Source organism: Mugil cephalus, chromosome 4 (genome assembly GCF_022458985.1).
Source record: "Mugil cephalus isolate CIBA_MC_2020 chromosome 4, CIBA_Mcephalus_1.1, whole genome shotgun sequence".
Classification (NCBI taxonomy): domain Eukaryota; kingdom Metazoa; phylum Chordata; class Actinopteri; order Mugiliformes; family Mugilidae; genus Mugil; species Mugil cephalus.
The window spans coordinates 15,171,414-15,192,828 of NC_061773.1; the positions used below are offsets into that span (position 1 = coordinate 15,171,414).

The following is a 21,415-nucleotide window of genomic DNA, read 5'->3' on the forward strand; positions in this document are numbered from 1 at the left end:
AACAGCGTGGCGAAGGAGGGAGGATAATCGATCACCGATTTGTATAAAATTAAGATGAAAAAAACACAGTTATTGATTTTACAGTCTGGTCGTTCGTGTTAGTTTGTTGACGTTTTACCGTTTCCATGGCGACGTTTCAAATGTCAAACACCTGCAAAGAGTGACTGTATGAAACTTTATTTCAGGAAAATAGCAAATAAATCAATTTTCCGACTGATATAGAATTTTTTTTTCTTTCCATACAGACGACCATAATCTGAAAAGATGAAAAGTCAAATACCTGTTTCTGATCAAGAAATCATGTGGGTTTAGTTTTACTTCATCATTTTAAATTTTAGACGTGCTTTTGCCTCATAATAAGACTGTGGTATCACTTGTAAAATATATAAAACTGAAAAAAAAGTTAAAAAATTCTGCAGTTAGCCAAAAAGGAATAAAGCAGAAAAAGTGATATGACTCTGGTTTAATATTTGTAATTTTTTTCTTCCATGATGGTAACAATATTGGGCCCAACTGAAAAAAAAACTAATAATAACAATAATGCAGCTTGAGTAGATAAATACAAAGAGTATTTGTTGGAAACTCAGTGTGCAACAATGAGCCAATGATTGTAGAAGTCACTGGTGTGGTCCGAAACTTTATTTAAAACAATCTTAAAGGCACCAAGAGCAACACATCTGTCATAAATAATGACAACAACAATAATGGCAATGATAATAAATATAATCATATTAAAAAGTTAATTTGCTTATTAGTCATGTCACAGAGCTTTTCCAGTGAAAGAAACCACAGGAGTTAATATGCAGCTCAGGACAATTATCAAACCAGTATGACGTAGTGATGCCAGTTTTCACCAAAGTAATCAAGTCCTTTTTAAAGAAATAACCTATGTTCTGTCAATTACGTCTTTTTTTCACCCAACACTGAATATCAGTGATGAACATGACCTTTCAATAATCAGGACAGTAAATAATGCAACTCAATCACAACATTTTCATCATGATGTAGTTTAAGACAGTTCTCATGCGGTGTGAGATTATTTCTCTGTTCTTCTCCAGTAAACTTGGAAGGAAAACAAAGGTCAGAGGTCAGGGGTTCCAGCGGAGGTCACAGACCAAGGCGATGTGGTCGGAGGGGTGAGCCACGCTGGGCAGAGCCTCGTAGGTGGTGACCTCCTGGTGGCTGGGCAAAGGAATTACCTGCTCCACCTGTACAAACACAGAGATGTTCACGGTTTATCATTTCTACGCTTTGTTTATAAAAGCGTACAACAGTAAAATGTTGTAAAATGACGTCGTGGCTCTGTAGGTGTAAGAGGTTGCCCACAAACCAGAGGGTTAGTAGAATAATGCCCAGGATGCTGCTCCTAGTGCTTTAACGCTGGTGTCTCAATGAGTGTGTAGATTGTGTCACTGTCACTGGCCGCAAATAATGATGAACACTTTCTGATGTAAAATTCAGACTGACCAAAAATGTTTGCTTTACAGGAACAGTGGCCTTAAAAATGGTCATTATTACCCGGATTATCAGTCTCTGTACCTGCATGCTATCTGGCTGTATAAAGATGTAATCCAGGCAGCCGTGAAACCCTCCCACGTAGTTGGTATACGCCGGCTGACCGCAGGCGCTCAGCAGAGCGGGGAAGGCAGAGAGCAGCTCCATGCTGCAGGACTCCTCTGGACCCGAGCTGCTCCAGTCTTCGTGCTGCTGAGGAACCACAGCCTCCATGAGCAGCTGGAACACACCTGAGACGGGAAGAAACCAACAAACAAGATTCACACACACCAGAATATAACGACACAAAAAGCAGCTCATTGAGTCTGTACTGGGCAAACATGCAAACCTGCAGGTGGGAGAGGAATCAATGACAAGAATATACGTAGGTGAGGAATCAACATTCTAGTCGGTCTAGTCACTGACTGACGCTTGCCTCAGAGCGTCAGTCAGGACACAACACTAGAGACTGTTTGCTCTTTCAGTATGTCAAAAATGCACCACCACATGTAAATGGTGAGGAGGACTCTATGTGCCATGCCACATGCAACTCCTATAACGCCCTATTACAGATGACTATAAACTATTGAAGCCTTTGTAATAAATTAAAGTGACAAACACTGTTGCCGTTGCCTTAAGGCCCATGAGCGATGGAGTTACCTGAGCTCGGGGTGGAGTTGAAGTCACCACAAAAGATCAGCGGGGCTCCAGGCGCAACCTCACGGATCACACGGCTCAGGTGCTGCAGAGCCACACCCATCTGGACCAAGCGAACGTTCCCTCCTTCAAAGCAGATGAATTCAGTTTTTAGTTTCTCGTGCTTGAGATCGTCACTCTGCTGTCTGATCTGTTTAGAGGTGTGAGCCGGTTTACCTTTCGGGTGCCAGTACAGGTGAGTGTTGGCCACGCAGACCTTCCTGCCTGGTTTGTTCAGGTCCTCGAGCACGGTGGCCTGCGGAGAAGCCAACGATTCAGAGAGAGGCGTAAATAAGATTCGAATTACTGACCAAAATGTTGATTTCTAACTCTGGTGAAAATGTCTTTATCATTTTTTCAGCAGAGATTTGTACCATTAACCTCAAACTGCCTCTATTTACAAGTTCCAGCATGATTACAGACAGACAGGGATATTAAAGACGCCACCAAACATACTTTATAGGACGATTTAAAAAAAGACATGCAGTTCTATGCTACTACTGTTTAGCATGTTAACTGCTGTGTCTTCCTCTATGGATCCGCCACATCTTCTATTCTCATGTTGCTCAGCAGGTGAGCAGCTGTACCTGCAGCGTGGTGGACCTCTGCAGGATCTTTTCCTTCAGGGTGCTGTTAGCTGAAACCTTGTCCAGCAGCTCAGAGTGGACGGGGTCGGATGTCAGCGCCTCACTCAGCAGGATGTCATGACGACTCAGCAGTCGAAACTTTGACCTAAAACACAACGAGATTTACTTCACAAAGGGAACGACTTTCATTCTATCATCGTCACACCAGAGAGGAGCAGTGCAGACTAGAAGAAGAACATAAAACAGTAAACAGCTCAGACTGTAAATGGTTAATAACAGACTCTAGTCATGTAAGGTTCAAGTGGGCAACAGATGTTCCAACCAGACATTTACATCTGAAGACATGGAAGAAACATCAACCTTCATTCATTAAATAGAGATGCTGGCTGGTGGTTGATCTGACCTGCGGTAGAACGTGGCCAGTCCTTCATGCTGCTTTTCTTTGACCTTGAAAACGCCGTCCAGACCGAAGGCGTCCAGAGCTGGAGTCAAACTGTCCATGAACACCCCTGAAGAAGATTTGAGACATGGCCAATATTTTAAAAATCAATTAGAGGATTTTATTTATTGATAACAAATCTTTAACATAAAGACTGATTTGACTTGTATGGTAGATTTTACCCAAATTATTCCAGGACAGCTCCTACAGCTACAGCTCTCAAAAAATACTTTTCACATGAATCATTTTTAAATTTAATTTTAGTTTCAGACTGGAAGTAAAGACAGAATCCAATCACCTGAAGTGGCCCGTTTTCTAGCTGGGTTCAATAAATCTCCCTTTAGTAACACATCTCGTAGTATTTGGAGTAATAATCTGAATGACTGTTCGTTTGTTAGAATAATCTGAAGTGGTTACCGTTGTCGACCTCCTGCAGACAGATGATGTCGGCGTTGTATCCGCTTAGCTCCTTTTTGATCAGGTTCTGCCTGTAGTCTAGTTGCAGGGCGTAGGGGGCGCAGTACGGGTACAGCACTGTCTTGGACAGGTCCGTCTGGGCATAGATGTCAGCCAGTATGTTGTAAGACACCACCCTCACGGCCGGCCACTCCGCCTCTTTCACAGTGTACATGTGACGGTTGTCAAACATGCACACCCCGGGTCCAGCCTCGACTTCTCCCACAGAGACCAGCTCCTTGGCCAGACCGCGGCGGCTTCCGTCTTTGGGTACGCAGCACAGTTTGAGCCGGCAACCGATGTCCTGGTTGGACGGGACGTGGACTCGCCCACTTCCAACCTGTGTCCAACCACTGCCCTCACCTGTAGCCTCCTCAGTGGCATCAGACCTGGAACAAGAAAAAAAATGACCTAAAGCTCATTTATGACACAAAGTCTGCAGATTTTTTTCCTCTAAACAAAAATACATTAAGTGGACAAATATTTTGGCATCAGTTTGTGCTGTGGGGGCAGTAGTGACACACCATCGGCCACTTTTCAATTTCTTCAAATAGATAAATTATGAGCCAACAAAAATTACACAAGATGAAAAGAGCAAAACAACTACAAAGACAATGACACTCATTGTTGGTTAGTGCCTCCTTCAGTCACTGTTTCTATGTATGAGGGTTGAGGGCATTTTACAAGTGTGTGTCCAGGGGCCCACTGTCCCCTGATCAAATCCATCCAAATTTACTATATAATCCACTGTGCACTGACCCATTTGAAACCACAGTATAACTACATAAATCCGATTGCTGAGAAAATAGTACCAGAATAGTAACTAACCCTAAACTGGACTGTCGATCAAAATAAATTAAACATATTAGTGAATGAAGTAAATAAAACATGGCAAGCACATACTGAAAGGAAGTTACAAAGTAGTTAAATAATCATTTAAAGCATCTTTTTTTTAACATTTCAAAGAGGATTTTTGTGGCAATCATTAGTGGCCGTTTCAAGCTTTGCATCATATGATCATAACGCCTCATTCTCTGAGTATTTACCTTGAGTTTGGCCTGTTTTCTTTGAACCATGTGAACTCGCAGTCCTGCAGGTTTCCAAACTCCACCTCCAGCTTGGGGCAGACAGGGAACCCGGACAGGATGGACCCCGGCAGCTCGGCGGTGGTGAACGTGGGAGCGTTCCTGAGCACCGTGTACTTCAGGTTCCCCACCTGCAGCACGGCTCCGTCCTGCCACGTCTCTGAGTTCGGGACGGCGTCAGACACCTCGTCCCCGCCGAAGAGCAGCTTCACCACGGTGGGCTCCTGCTGCTGAGCCTCCTGCTGGGGTTTCTTTTTCCTTTTCGCCTTTCCCTGGTTCTTGGCGATGGACTTGGAGATCCGGTCCAGGACCTTCCCCAGCGGCTCGTCCTGGTCCCGCAGCATGTGCTTGTGGCTGCCGTCCAGACAGAAGGAGATGGTGAACTTGGGCTCCCCGGGGATGCACCTCACTACGGCCGCCTCCATCCCGCCGAGGAAGCGACAGGTTCTGGTGACGGTCCTCGACGTGGAGGAGAGCAGGCGGCGGTGTAACAGCGCTAAAACACCGGGGAGGCTGTTAAACATGAAGGAACAGGACGAGATGGAGTAAACTGAACTGGTCTCAGCAGCAGGTAGAGTACCCCCCGACTGTCACGTGACCAAGTGAGCCTGTCCTACAGCCACACCGCTTAGCCAGATGCTAATTAGCGCGATGCAAACCCGGAAAATAAACTCGTTACAATTTTTTAATGCATCTTTGAGCGATCGGTTAAAACATAAACACTCTGCGGACCTCGAAACAAAAACAAATAAGAATAATCACGTGTTAATAATTATACATTATTAGTAAGTAGTTTCTGTCAGCACTTCTCTCCAGTCGACGGAGAGTCTTCTTCTGTGTCTGAAATACGTGAACGGATGAACCCTTCTACAGAACCACAGCGCCCCCACAGGACCGAGGTAGAACTACACCAGGAGCAATGTTACTGTGTGGAGACAAAAGTGTTTCATACAACATCAGAAACAGTCATTGTACAGGTTTTTAAACTATTCTGTATCAAAAACACGACTGTGCTAAATCAATGACACTCTCATAATAAATGTCTTACTGCTATTGGAGTTTCAAACCAAATTAGGTTTTATTGTCATTTTAAGACAACTATAATGCAGATAGAATGAAATGGCATTTCTCTGTGCAGACATAGCTAAATAATTAAAAATACTTGGCTAAATAAGTAAAAGAGTTAGTTAAATAAGTAAAAGATAATATATATATATGTGTTAGAAAAGTGCACGGCGCACATCCCAGATGAGATCAGCCTTTCAGTAGTCGTGCAACTTGTTGAAGAAAGCTGTCTGTTCGTTCAATCAAGTTGATTGAGAGGGTGATCTGGGTTTGTCATTATTTATATTATATTTAGCCCCAGCAGCTTCAGCATTTTAATTAGCTTTGGTTGTTTTTTTCACCAAACTGTAGTTGTCATTATTAGTAGTAGTACTTGTAGTGGTCTGCAAATTTAAAATGTAATTTTTTCCCCTCATTTTGAATTTACGTTCCACATTGCACCTTTTTTTTCCTTACAACTTAAGCTGTTAAATGTGCTTGTTGCATAAGTCACATTATAACCTTATTCTGTTCTGCTACAATTTAGAGACAAATATTTTTATTTTGCCACATTTAGTGATTCAGTACTTTGCAAGCTGAATTATTTGTATAGAAAAGGTACCAACTATAAGTGGAACAATCCATATACGGTCCAGTTCATTTCTCCTTGTTCTTCTCGTGGCTGTTTAGGCTCATGGCTGCACTAATGTCTTTTAAATTATTATCTTTTTTGTTTCTTTATTAAAATTGTTTTTTCCTTTTATCTAGTTGTTGTCTGTTATTGCACACTAACTTCTCTTTAACAGTTTTAAAATGTCACCCTAAATTTCTCTCGTGTGTGAGCATATAATGAAAAAAATAAAATTTTGATACATTTTTGATCATTCTTCACATGAACATGATTTGGAAAGAGGCTATTTTGAAATAAAATCTGTACGTAAAGAAAGAAAATAATCAGTAAAAAAAAAAACAGTTTCTCAGTTGTATCAATGTGTTTTTTAGTCTTTTTTTCATTCAGATTAATTCGTTCAGGAGCCTTTGATGAAGTCGGTGTAATTTGTGCCACATTTCAATCTTATCTCCTGTTGATGAGTCTATACCACTGGGAGACAAACCAAACACGATTAACAACAATAAAAGATCATTTTTTATTCATATTTTTATTAAATTTGTTATAAAGACAAATACATAAATTAAATAGGTAAATTACAAAAGACTATACATATTTTTTAGAAAAAGTAAATCCTAAGCTGGATGTATATCACTTCATAAGTTTGGTGCCAGGAATCAAATCAGTCGTCTCTCTCTTTTATAAGCAGCCTCTAACTATCCCCCTGTTAACTCTACAGAACACTTTTCTCAGTGATGGTTTCCATATCACAGTGCTCAAGCTCTTCTTCTGGGAATTCTGGGAAGTAGACGTCGGACTTGTGTTCGTCGTCGTGCTCGATGTGTTTCAGGTGGACGACCATGTGCAGGGCGTAGGCCAGGACGAGGAGCAGGATGAGGGAGGTGACGAGGCCCATCAGGATGGCTGGCGTCAGGAAGGTAGCGCAGTCAGTGGCAGGGGAAAACTTACCGGAGGAGACGTTGAACGCCTGAATCTAACATGGGCACGGAAGAAAAGATTTATCGTGAGAATCCAACTTACATTTATCTGAGAAAGTGAAAGTGTAACGGTGCAAATCCAAGAGAGATTGATGAGCATTTTGGAAGGCTTTAAATTTTAGGTAAATATTTAAACATCATATTAAGTTACTGATGTCCTGTCATCATCACACACATTCTTAAATCTGGTTTTCATTGGTGGCTCACACAGTAATCACCTATATATCTTTCCATACAGGCCTTTTGGAGAGTCTTGTGTTAAACTCAAAAATATTGTTATTTTTTTTAGTAATTTTTCCTCAAATTGTGACTGACAAATGGGAAATTTTCTGTGAGCTGTTTTTGTTTCTGTGTGCTAGCTGTTAAATGCATCCTCCTGGTTTTAAACTCTATTTCTAAAATATCAACCATTCCTAGAATGATAAAGATAAATTTGGTGACAACAAAAACAATGTGGTGTAAAAGGTCTGAGGTGTTGGATCAGAGGAACGGTTTAACAAATGGGCCGAGTTCCAGACTGACAGAAGAATATCAGCACAGGTTAAATACGCTTTGACAAATTCTTCGTTGCAGTAGTCGTTTTGCACTGGCACTGTTGTGACATAAGATAATCAAATAGTGTCTAATCTTTTTGTGTTCACTGACATGCAAAGCTTAATCCGACCACTGATTGCTTTGGTATTTACATATAGTCCAGTGAGGAAGTGATCAGCCCTGTTCATGTGTTTAATAGTAAACTGCAGTGGATTGTAAAATAAAGAAATAAAGGTTTGAAATTAAGATAATCCTTTTATTTATCCCAGAGTGGCGATGTTTGCAGTGTTGCATCAGCAGGCAGCTTAAGGACGGCAACAAATGTGATATAAAAAGTAGTAAACATTACACACATTTAAAAATTATACACAAAATTAAATACAATTCTGTTGGTTCAATGTTTAGTTGGACTCTGAAAATTTAATCAATTTTCTCTCCTGTTTCCTTGTTCTGCAAGTTTATTAAAGTGACCGTTGTTATCCTGCCTCAGTCCTTACACGTGTCCTTCCTTCCTGCAGCACAGTGTGGTGGTACTGAAGTTATCTTTTAATAAGAGCGGTCCAGATTCCTCCACTGACTGATCTCCAGTTTTTGGAGGCGTTAACATTGTTTCTGCTAAAGTTTGCACAGCAAGTTCAGGGCGCAAATGATTTATTCACATTATGGATTTAGGGACGGCATGTGCTTTTGGCTTCAGTAAATACAAAGGTTGTTTTATTTAAAATTTTGTTTAAAGATCTGACAAATTTTTATATGCAAACTAAATTTGAAGAAATTGAGGAAGCGTAGTATTTGTTTTACTGCTCTGTGTAAATGTTTTGGATCGCTGTACCTTCCTGGTGCCCTTTCCCCCCTGAGTCCCCCCGGGGGCAAACACACAGATACCTGGAAGTCAGTGAAGGTGACAGACCAGCGGCTGGCGTGGTCGGTGCTGGGCAGAAGCAGGGCGCTGTATCGCTGCAGGCTGCTGACGTGGAGGCAGCGATAGGAGGACGAGGCTGGAGCGTAAACGTCACTGGCGTTGAACACTGCCTCCTCAGAGCTGTTGTAGAGCAGCGAGACGCTGTCCACCGAGAACCACCACTGACCCGAGGACTCGTAGAATGTGTTGGACAGTTGCAGGCTGCGACGAAAAAGAGAGAGTCAAACTGTGCATGAGTATTTTCATCCCTTCTGCATAAAAACCCAATCAAACTAATAAAATACTCAAATATATTTGATTATTCAGGAAAGTTTGTCAGTGGGGGCCAGGACACTGTGACATCATTGATGGACCAATGGACTCTGAATTATACCAGAATAACTAGAAAATAATAACTACTGCTAGGACTACTACTCATACTACTACTTCTGATAATAATAATAATAACTAGAAAATAACGTCAGGACATATTTCCATGAATTGACTCTTTAGGGGACTCATTTGATTGTTGGATTGAGTTCTTGAGTAAAGATCCACTGATGCTTCGAGTCATTTTTATGCATAAAATGTAGAAAGTGTCTAAATGAATGGTACATATACCACCAGTGGTAAAGACCTAAGCGTAGCATTGTTCATTTATGATTGTTTTTCTGTCTCTGCAGCCCGTCAGTGGAGCTGTAGACTTTTTAATCCTTAAAGTTTCTTACAAAAATGAGAAACTTGCAGAGCTTATATCAACATCAAAGCCACTTTTGATCACATGTTTCACTTAACTGACATAAAGTCTCACAACTTGTGGGTCATACGTCATAAATGCTGGAGTCTATTTCCAAGACTTTTTTCCTGCCTGTACTTCCACTGTAGTTGTGTTCAGCCATATTATTGCACCGTGTGGCCACTACAGCTCGTACTGATTCCCATTTTACCCCGTTAAAGCAAATTAACCTGCATTTGATTTTCCCTTATGTTTAGTAGGTGACTTGGAAGTTAAGTTGAGTAGTGTTTTTTTTTTTCCAGTGTTTAACACTCGTCATATAAGCGAGTGGTCGTCAGAATGACAGTCAGACTGACTCACCTGATGGAGAGACCTCTCAGATCCTCCACGTCTCCAAACCTCATGACCAGCCTACAGAAGACCAGACAGAGGGTCACACTCCAGGGACAAAAGCTCCTTGTTTCTAGACATATTGTTCTAGTTTATGTACATTAGACGGACAGGTGGGTAAATGGACAGGTGCACATACGTGGCTTTGTCCTGCCGGCAGACGGACTGACTGGTGTCGACAGGTTTCTGTGGAGAGAAGGCTTGTTCCGTCAGGTCCAGCTGTTTCTGTTTATCGAAGCGGAGGGAGAGCTTCCTGGCCTGGAACAAGACACACGGCTCCCCATTGGACAACACCTAGAGGATGGAGACAAATTATATGTATAGTTGTGGAAACAATAGTTTCTACAAAATCAAATCAAAAATCAACTCTTCAAAGTCAAATTGGTGAATTTCTAATATGTAGTCTTACAACAATATAGTATAGAAATATATTAATATTGATATAACTATATAATAATATAGTTATATTTAGTAGATAGATATAAAAGCTGTTTTTAATGTTAATAGAATGCATGATGTGATGTAGTGTGGTTGAGAAATAATGTGGAGGCTACACCACCTTGAGAGGAGGGAAGGGAACTACAGCCCCTGACATCTGAAGCAACTTCCTCCGTGAACCGTTTGGTGACTGGACGCAAGGTTGGTGAAAAAAACAAACAAACAATAAAAAACAGATAATGGTGCAAATAGTTCATTCAACGTTCAGTAACAAAAAATACTGTTGGGACAAAAAATACACACTCACTTGCCACTGCATTAGGTACTAGTGAATTCATTCGTATATAACAAACCTGCACTAAATCAAATATCAAACGCAAATTCTTCCAGTAAGTGTTATTGGGTTATTTGATGATTGTTGAGAACAGAAATCACTATAATCATTGGTTTGGTGGATGCATCATGTACTAAACTGGGTCATTTCATGTAGACTTTGAGGCACCAGATACATTCTTCTTGTAAGGGCCAATTTTAATTATTTTGAATTGTCTTAAAAATCAATAACATTATATGTAAAACCGTTACCTGCTGCCGACTCAGTTGTTGCTCTGAAGGAATCAAACGCTCCTCCGTCTTCATCTTTTCATTGCTCCTTTCATCTGGAAATAAAAAAAACAAAAACAGATTAATTAACTTGCTTTATAAAATGACATATTTTCTTCTCAAAGAAGGGGGAACACCCCGCACAGATGTTTCTTATTTATACCACAACTTCCCACCAGATTTTTCGAACTGAAGACTTTGATTAACTCTCTGCATTATTCATTGAATTTATAATTAATAGCTCTTACCAAGACATGGAGAGATAGCAGCACTGTGAACAGAAACCAGAGGAGAATCAGTCATTTCAGTGCAATTTCTTTAATATTCAAACAGTTTTTCTCCAAAATCTACTTTTTTTTCGACCTTTTTTCAAATCAGTCGTCATTTGAAGATCTAGTTTATGCAATCCCATGGAGGAGATTAAATAAAATTACAAATATGTGTATATCAGTCAGTCAGTCATTTACCAAACCTCAGCTGAGCTAAATGACACCCACCAGTTAATACTGAATATTGGTGAGTTTATGTCACAGCCTATAAGGAAAAATAATTAAATGATGTAACCTGCAAAACTTAAAAGAAATCAAACAAGGGTTAATTTCCTTTTCAACATGAGTCACTCAACGCTCACTAAAGTCGTCACCTGCATTTAACTAAGCAACTTTCAGCTGGCAACAAGTTATTTAACCCCAACTGATGCAACACAACCATGCTTAAAGACACAACCATGCTTAAAGACACAACCACGCTTAACAACACATCCCGTGGTCGTGGAAAAGATGCAAAAACTACTAAAACTGGGTTAAGAACTGTCCAAAGCATTATTAAAAACTGTAGGGAACCATCGTCCTCAAAGAGGAAATGTGGTCGGAATAAAAGCCTGATTGATGGTGACTGACGATCATTTATACTGTACATTTGGTGAAATCAAACTGAAGAAAACCAACAGATGAACAGGACTGTTTAATAGTGAAAGAAAGAACATTTCAATATGTACAGTATGAAGGGAACTCGTGTAGCCTTAAGAAAACCACTAATCAGTGAGGCTAACCAGAAAAAGGCTTCAGTTTGTTAGGGATCATATAGATTGAACTCTGGAGCAATGGAAGGAGGTCGTGTGCTCTGATGAGTCCAGATTTACCCTGGTCCAGAGTGATGGGGGCATCAGGGTAAGAAGAGAGACAGTGATGCCGCCATCATGCCTTGTGTCTACTGTACCAGCCTGTGGAGGTAGTGCTATGACCTGGGGTTGCTGCAGCTGCTCAGATCTAGGTTCAGAAACATTACACCCAAAGAATGAGGTCAGCTGACTACCTGAATGACCAAGTTACTCTATCAGTGGGTTTTTTCTTCCCTGATGGCATGGACATATTCCAACATGACAATACCAGGATTCATCAGGTTCAGATAGTGAGAGAGTGGTTCAGAGAGCATGAGACATAATGTTCACACACAGATTGACCTCCACAGAGTCCAGACCTTAACCTCATTGAGAATCTTTGGGATGTGCTGGAGAAGATTTGACTCACCTCATCAATATCTATCATCAATACAGGATCTTGGTGAAAAGTGAATGCAACACTGGATGGAAATAAATCTGTGTCACCGCAGAAGCTTCTTATCGAAACAGTGAATGCTGCTGTAATCAAAGCTAAGCTAAATATCTGAGTGTGTGACCTTTACTTTTGACCAGGCAGTGTATGGTAGTTAGACGATGATGCCCTGTGCCCATCATAGAAAAGAACAGTGTCTTGTGTATGTGTATTAGGGTTAGTATATTAGTTTTAAATAGGATAAAGCAAGAAAGAGAAAAGCTACACGATGCTAAATAATATATGCTAATATAAATGATTTAAAGCTGAGGAGAATTAACCTTCAGGTTACCCAGAATGCATCTGAGCAGACCAGTGACCCGGCTGCTGACCCGGTGGATTAGTGTTTAAGGTGAGAGACACGGTGATCCGTCTGCTGCAGGGACAGGACAGGTGCACCTCTGCTGGGAGAACTCACTCTGACCTAGTTTGCTGAGGCCGTGACAAATAATGGATTGGATACGAGAATCAAGCTGTTCGTGCAGGATTGAGCAAAACCAATAGAAAGCTTCAACGAGAACTACACTTATAGTGGTCAGTATCTAACCTGCTGTACTGACCACCACACACCAGCAAAACCTCTCAAGAGCTGCAGTTCTGGAGATGCCCTGATGGTATCCTGATGGTCAGTTACGGAGGAGAGTGTAACCTTGTATTTGAATAAACCAGTCTGGAGCCAACTGTGCACTACAAGTCTGTCTGGGGATAAATGTAGAGAAAAACAGACAATAGAGCCATCAAATCCTCCCTGATTCACCGCATCCTGCAGCCCCCCAAAAAAAGAGGCTTTATCTGCTCTTACCGGGTCAGAGCAGTGGATTGTGTGGATGGCACAGATTACGCAATCGCACACAGATACGAGGTTGTGAGGGACGCGCGGCTCTCAGCCAAAAAGGAGATTTTACGGCTTCTCAACCTGCACAGCTGCACACACAGCCGAGAGCGTAACGTCTCCAAAACAATGTGGGCCATAATGAAAAAACATGTTACATATGTTCAGCTTAAATATTCTGCCACTTCATCAGGTGCTCTAGTGAATAAATCCTAATATAACTGCCCTGCACTAAATCCTGTCTTCACGAAGGATCTGGTTTTCACCAGAGAGAGCTGCTGATTCAACTGTGGGGGCTGTGGTTTGTGGACACATGTTCATATTATTTTCACATTGTAGTCATGTAGGCTAACAGGAACCACATCACCACCTTTCTGATGGTGCTTCTTCTGCTCTTGGCTAGAGCGGAGTTTAAACACACGCCCTATTCATTCAGGTGGATTACACCAGGCTTTTAAAAACGAAGACTCAGATGAAACCTTGTCTCAGTTTTGTTTCTTTGGATAAACCACAACCTGGATGACCTTCGCACACATCCTTGCAAATAGAAAGAGCGGCTCTCAGACTGAAATAAAATCAGGTAGTGTCTGGGCCTGTCTGATGTGCAGAGGTGAACTATACCAGGGTTTACAGAGCTGCAGGTGCAGAAGTACAACCTCCACTGTCCTTCATCCAGATGAAAGCGGTCAGCTGACCTGAGTGACCTCGCTGGGAACATGCGGCTGAAGGAGATCAGAGAGAAACGCTGGAGTAAACATCAGGGGACGAGTTTCCAGGAGGGACAGAAAAACAACCAGCTGTTCAAATGAGATGAACGAAGCTGAAATACATGTGGGCAGCAATGCTGGAGACGTGCAGACATCTCGGTCATCTTCTTCTTCTGAATCGGTTTCATGTTGGAGATGACGTTAGGGAAGACAACCCCTTGTTCTAAATCCAGTGGACTTGATGCTCCACAGCAGCAGAATCGCTTTGTTCTGATGAAAACCGTAGACTGTACAAAAGATGGACGCCATGACAGCACCTTAAAAGTGAAGCCAATGCACACAGAACTCCTCTGGTGACTGTCTCCAGTAAAGGTCATTATCTCTTCCATGTTAGTGGACGGGGCTAAAACACTGAAACACTGGAGCACACGTCGAATCTCTCTACATCTCTATTTTACATAGTTAATATGATGTTGTCTGTTTGAGTGTCCATTATTCTGATGAGTTTTGTTTTAGTTAGTTATTTGACGCTATAAAAACAGGATGTGACATCATGATGACTGGACAAAAAAAAATTTAAACAATAAGCACAGTGTGTAATCCAGCATTTCTTTGTTACTGGTGGAGGTAGAGCAGAGTGCAGTGTTAATTAAACAGTGAGTCTAGAGGAAGTGTGGGCAGGTCATTGATGACATGGCGCCACTCTCAGACAGTAGGCGCTCAGACTCCACCTCCAAACCACTGACTGTATATACTAGCTCCAAACTCATACCAGCAACAGTTTAACTAATAGGAGGAACTGAAAACTATATTTTCTATAGTCTATGATGTAAACACATAAATCTGATCAGGTCATTTAATTGTAGTCTCCATAGAAACAGCTTATCTCTGATCAGTGACTGATCAGATTCAACAACTATTGTCCATATTGTATTGTAAACATAACCAATGATGATAGATGAGGGTTTTCAACCGACTTCACAAGCCCATTAATGCTGGTCAGGGGTCTCTCCGTTGGGAACTCATTACGCTCCAGCAAAGATTTGCCAAGTCAATCAAATCATTTGGACGGGCCTTTATGTGGAGATGGGACACAGGGGTGACAGATTCAGCAGAAACTCTTGGGACAATTCAGTGGACATAAATTACAAGGTGTGGAATCATCAACTACAAACCCACAGAGCGTTTTCACCAACTATGCAGCATGAACAGAGCTCCAAGATTTGGTTTTGCAGCAGGCTAGCTGCTGCATTCAGGCTCAACATCCCCAGCAGAGGCAGAGCAGATGTTTCAGCTTGTTCTTCTGCATACGAACAAAATATACATTTAATACGTTTTTTTTTAAAACTAAAAAATAACGCATAATAACGATGACAGGGCTACTCAGATCTGATCATTAGAGACACGCCAGTAATGCTGGAGCTCAATGCACCAAGAGTCAAAGATTAGAGAGTCAGAGAGAAACAACTCAGCAATCATTCAGCTAAAACCACCATTTCTGTCCATTTCTGTCTCTCCTCCTACCTGTCAGTTTGTTGCCGATGGAGACAAGAGGACGTCTGCAGACAGAGGAGGAAGAGGAGGAGGAGGAAGAGGATGCAGCGTTTCCACGGTGAAGCCATTGCTGTGATAACCAGAGACTGATTCCAGCACACTCTCTCTTCCTCCCCGCTCCATCATAATCTACTTTAATCAGCCCACCATCTTTAAGCCCCCCCATGAACGACCGGAGAATCAGCCAATCAGGACAGAGCAGGGACTGCGGAGTGGAGTTAGCCCCGCCCACTGGTTAAACACTATGGTTTCGACTTTATGTCGTTTTCAGACAAAAATCGAATTTGTGCACATTAATGATCATAGGAACAATGACAGATGACTGGACGGAGAAATTATAATAAATAAAGTCATTTTAACATATGGAACATAAAGACACAGTGTTCAGTATTATCTGTTTGAATTTGGACATTACATCAATGGTAGGCAAAAAGCGCTCCATAGACCAAATATGGCCAATATATGTGATAAATATGACAGCCCCTTTTGGACCTCTTTTTTTGATATCAGACTTTTAATTAACTTCCACGGATTCGCTGCTCTCCGTACCCGGATTTGTTTTGGTTATAACAGCGCAGTGAAGAAACAATCAGATGAGTCTGCGCTAGAGTGCTGGATAAAACTATGCTCATACAGTGCTTTTATTTATTTATTTATTTATTTATTTATCTATTCATCCATTTTATACAGCCTCCATGAACGAAAGTCAAAGGTTTAGACTAATGGAAGACACTAGACTAATCTGTCATGCTCCAGTATGATTATCCCCTCCTCCAAACTTTTCCATCATATCTAACTTATACAGTCTCTACAGCTAACTTTATATTTACTTATTTATTTATTTATTTGACATTTAACCAGTCAGCCGTCGAATGCAATCAGTTATTCAAGGAATTTGATGTAAGTGCTGAGATTTGTAAAACTTATGTTATCACTTTTATGCCATGTCTGTGAAGGTTCCCAGTCACCCAGGTAAAACTCAAATGACAATGGATATGTTAATGTACAGATACTTACCTGTAGTCGGAGGAAACTCTTTTGATTCTGTTTTTCGACCACAAGATGAAAATAGTAAAACGTAGCTGACTTGCGATTTAGGCAAAGAAACCAAGCTGATGAGAATGACTTAGTAACTCTTTAAATTGTCCACCAGAGGGCACAGACATATATTTATTTGTACACTTAAAAGCTCTGTACATGTGTTGGAATATGAAATATGAAAAAGTCATCATTGGCCCAGTACTAATTTCACAATTTCAATGAAAATATACAGATTCTACTGTTATAAAAACCAACAATAGCAATATGAAAAATAAGCTATAAAAAAAACAAAATAGCATAATTGTAATAAACGGTTTAAATCTCAAATGCGTGTTTGTTTGTTTCATTGTTGTGCGTTTATATGTATATAAATGTCAAAAATACAATAAGATAAAATTAAAACTATTGTCACTTTTTGACAATTTTACTCAGGCGTTTCGGTAGACTATCCTGATCGGGGTCCTCAGACTAGACATTGCCGCGGTGCATCTTGGGTCCTTCCTTTCCATCCCAGGCTCGCTTCTGCAATCATGGGTACGGCTCAAACTTCACCTAAAACGCAGAATAATTGTGTTAATTTCACACATTTTTCGTATCCGTGTCCCACATAAGTATCTTCTAAGTCGTTTTCGATGTGTTGGTCTCGGTTAAACTCAATATTGACTTATAAAATTAACCGTTTTTTACGGCTCTCTTTCCGCAACGTGGAGCGGCCATAACATGTCTCGGGTACTTGCGGCATGTTAGCATAGTTGGGTTAGCACAGCGTCGGCTCCCTTTACATCCTGGTCTGTATTAAACGGTAATAGCATTGTGTAAAACAGCAGAATAGCGGAATTACTTTTCTTATCCCATGTAGTAATGAAAACATTTGGGATACCATGACTTGCCAAGGGAGAAACTGTCTGTATGTCACGTTAGCTTAGCACCAGCCCTGCTTTCATTTAGCGTTGTGATATGTGAATTTGGCTCCTTACAGTTGACGCTCATATATCGAGCAGTCGATGTAATTAGAGTGTAACTTCTGTGATTTAAATGCGGGTTTGTTCCACGTGTTAATAAAAATATAGTTAATTCCGTTGGACAAACTCCCCAAAAGGCCAGATTCAGCCAAATTCCGATTAACAAACGAGCTATCTCACCTGCGGAGCACTATACTACAAACTTTAAAACCATGAGTTACATTTGTGTGTCCTGTAAGAATGTGTAAGAATTGTAATTTGTTCCTACATTTTCAGAGTTTATAATTGTCAGTTGTGTCCATGCTTGTGTTAACATCTCATTGTGGCAATTTGTCTTGTGACATTAAGATCAGTAAGATCGACCAAAAAGGTTTTGCCATGATTATTTTTAAATTCTGTTTAAACTGAGCTGCTTCCTGACATTTATGTTTGATCGAACTTAAACTGATGAGTGGTTCTTCTTGTTCGGCTTTGAAAGGTGTAGTGACTACCTGACCTGACTTAAGATTAAGTCTGTTTATCAATTGCCCTGATTTCAGGACCCGGTTCTTTTTTAATACCGAGAAATTTGATAATGTTTCTACAAGAAGCTGTGTAATGAATCACTTCTCTAAACATTTAGATACAGCAATGTTTTGTTGATTTTTTTCTTTTTCTTTTTGGACCCCCGTGACAGCTCAGTGTTGTTGTGCGCCAGTACTAGTTTAAATGTTTAAATTGTGTTTTAATATTTCTTTGCTATTTTCAGCATTGAAGTAAAAATAATATTGCCTATTTCATCTTTTAGGAAAGTGTCGTGGTCTGCGTACTGCCAGGAAACTCCGCAATCACCGTCGTGAGCAGAAATGGCACGACAAACAGTACAAGAAAGCCCATCTGGGCACTGCCCTGAAGGCTAACCCCTTCGGAGGAGCCTCTCACGCCAAAGGAATCGTCCTTGAGAAAGTGTGAGTATCATGGGATCTACTGGTGAAACTTTTTTAAAATATTGAACGGCAGATGAAGAGAAGTCTTTCATCGATCCCTCTTCAACACAATCTAATCATAATTTATCTGATGTAGGGACGAGGTAGGAAAAAGCACTGCTGAAATATTTCTCTTTTGTGCCATTGTTATTTTAGAATCTACTTTCTGCCATTTTCATATTCAGCCTCTTAAAAACTGTTTTAGAGCCAAATGGTGGTATCCATTTCAAAATTAGTTAACTATTTACTGCTTGCATTACACATTGAATTGACTGTTATGAGTAAATCTACAATGAGTACACAGATGTCATAAAGGGGACGTCTGATGCCCCTTTCAACAAGATGTTTCTTTCATGACTGAATCTGTTACATGATTTGGTTAAAAATTCTCAATTGTTATACAGGCCCATATTCACCATGTCAAAAACAGCCCTTTTCACAAGGAGCTGTGTTTCTTGCTCCCTCTACCTCCTGAGACTGAGCTCCTCTCCTCGGGAGACTCACCCACACAGAAGCTGCAATGGCAACTGTTAAGAATATCTGTAGAGTACGAAATCCTGGAGCTTAAAGCTACATCAGTCCATACAGTTCACCCATTAAAAACTAAAAACGAGCATTAGAGCTCTTAAATATGTTGACGGAGATTCTTACACAAAGACATAATGCCATCAGATGGCAAACAGAAAACTTGTTAAAATATGAATGAGACAAGCGACGTGTTGTAGCTTCAGTGCGTCTGTGTGTTAGAAGACAAGTTAATAGATTGGTGCCATTAACTTGTCTTCTAACACACGGACGCACTGAAGCCTCATTTTATTCAGGCATCCATTCAAACTCTTAACAGTAAATTCATACAAATAGCTACAGATAATGTTATGAAATCATACTGTGGACTGTGTCTTATTACAAATAGCATCCTAGTGGCCCCAGTTGGTAAATAGACCAAGTGTTTCGAACACATCTGCAAGATTTTGCTCACAAGCCTTTACAGCCGAGCACATTGCAGCTTCATTGTTTCCGATTCTTTTATGAAACAAAATGTGGCATCACTTCGCTAGTGTTGTCACTACCTGTGTACAGGGAATCAGGAGGCTGTCTGAAGCCGTGTAGAGAGCAAGCTAGTTACGTCACAAATGAGGCCACTCGTAACAAACCGACTGCATGACTTTATCAGCTTTTCTGAGCCACACACGCTAATAGATGTAGAAAAAGCTCAAAAGGTGTGTCCTTAAACATTTTATCTGACCTGTGGTTCTATAAAAAAAGAGGGAGAGAAATTGAATAAACCTGAATGTTCACACACAGTTTAAATAAAAAGATATTGTTTCCATCCTGCAGCGGTGTGGAGGCTAAGCAGCCCAACTCTGCCATCAGGAAGTGTGTGAGAGTTCAGCTCATCAAGAACGGCAAGAAGATCACCGCCTTCGTCCCCAACGACGGTTGCCTCAACTTCATCGAGGTAAACAGCAGCATCATATCCACCCTTTAAAAGCAGCACAGTGTGGTTTATATGAAAAGTACTGTAAAAAAAAAAAAAGGAATTATGATTCCTTAATGATCTGCACAACATTTAAGAGAAATGACCTCGGTCGGTGTATGTTCTTCGTGTGTCGTCCCCTCTCTCTAACATCCTCTTCCTCGTCTGCTTGTGGTCCTCCAGGAGAACGATGAGGTTCTGGTGGCAGGGTTCGGACGTAAAGGCCACGCCGTGGGTGACATTCCTGGAGTTCGTTTCAAGGTGGTCAAAGTGGCCAACGTGTCTCTGCTGGCTCTCTACAAAGGCAAGAAGGAGAGACCAAGGTCATAAACTGTCGATGCAGCAAATAAAATAAACACGTTTTCAATTACACTCTGGTTTGTTTGGTGTTTTTATTTGTTCCCAGAAGAGATTAAAGACACACTGCATATTAAGAGTGAAAAAGATTTTTCTGCAGATTTTTAGACATTTTAACTGAAGATCAAAGCATGAGACAAAAGTAAGCACTGGATTTGAATTTTAATCATTCAAAATGCTGTTCAAATTATGACTTTTTGTACAAATTAACCTTTTTAGGGGATTATTTGACGCAATGCAGACTTTGTACTACACATAATGTAGCAGAGGGCGATCAACCATCTGTAGCAGTCAAAGGAGAGAGACTTGATGTAGCATTGTTAAATATCTTGGAGGGGTCTTAGACACAAACCTATCATTTAAAGCACATACTAGTAAAAATCACAAACACCCTTAAATTCAGACAAACTTGTATCATACAAGACTTTCATGTTTCCAAAACATCTATATGCATGTCATGGTATTACTGTTTTACAACCTGGGCACACGCTAAGGAAAGTACAGTAAAACCAAGTCCAGTCTCTTTTTTTAGAAGGCAGTTTAAATTTTAAACTGGAAACCTCTTCACTAAGGATGAGAGCTCTAACTAGAGGTGGCTGTAATGTACCGAGGCGCAGAACTAAATTCTCCCAAATGATCTCATCTGTAAGAAGAACACATTCCTGTTACCACTACACATCCAAAACTGCGACAACTACTGGGAATACGGCTGAAAATTAGCATTGGTGCTAAGTCCGGTGCATTTACACTGCTAACTAATGCGCCAGTGTTGATTAATGTGCATTGATCAATTCAATAAACTAATAATAATGTGTTATAATAGTGTATTTTCTCACAGAGAAGATGCTTTACGGTGTTGGCTCAGCTCCTGGGGGATAAAGGGCTTAATCATGCTATAGTCTGGCCCGCAGTGTCAC

The 21,415-nt window shown here is 40.8% G+C and overlaps 3 protein-coding genes across 3 annotated transcripts; 1 reads left to right on the forward strand and 2 right to left on the reverse strand.

The window, feature by feature from the left end:
• Positions 1-624: 624 nt before the first annotated feature.
• Positions 625-5,643, reverse strand: pde12 (phosphodiesterase 12). Its single transcript, XM_047584051.1, has 8 exons — positions 4,719-5,643; positions 3,634-4,061; positions 3,181-3,286; positions 2,778-2,922; positions 2,368-2,446; positions 2,155-2,277; positions 1,540-1,745; positions 625-1,208 (listed from the first exon to the last, which is right to left on the reverse strand). Exons 1-8 carry the CDS (start codon positions 5,279-5,281, stop codon positions 1,089-1,091), a joined length of 1,770 nt encoding a protein of 589 aa, XP_047440007.1. The 5' UTR covers positions 5,282-5,643; the 3' UTR covers positions 625-1,088.
• A 1,277-nt stretch (positions 5,644-6,920) lies between these two features.
• atp6ap1la (ATPase H+ transporting accessory protein 1 like a) lies at positions 6,921-15,871 on the reverse strand. Its single transcript, XM_047584054.1, has 8 exons — positions 15,667-15,871; positions 11,260-11,282; positions 10,994-11,067; positions 10,530-10,598; positions 10,110-10,264; positions 9,941-9,991; positions 8,829-9,066; positions 6,921-7,405 (listed from the first exon to the last, which is right to left on the reverse strand). Exons 1-8 carry the CDS (start codon positions 15,762-15,764, stop codon positions 7,145-7,147), a joined length of 969 nt encoding a protein of 322 aa, XP_047440010.1. The 5' UTR covers positions 15,765-15,871; the 3' UTR covers positions 6,921-7,144.
• Positions 15,872-17,148: 1,277 nt separating this feature from the next.
• On the forward strand, positions 17,149-20,513 carry rps23 (ribosomal protein S23). Its single transcript, XM_047584056.1, has 4 exons — positions 17,149-17,271; positions 18,487-18,646; positions 20,003-20,123; positions 20,325-20,513. The coding sequence occupies exons 1-4, from the start codon at positions 17,268-17,270 to the stop codon at positions 20,469-20,471; spliced, it is 432 nt and encodes a 143-aa protein (XP_047440012.1). The 5' UTR covers positions 17,149-17,267; the 3' UTR covers positions 20,472-20,513.
• Positions 20,514-21,415: the final 902 nt, after the last annotated feature.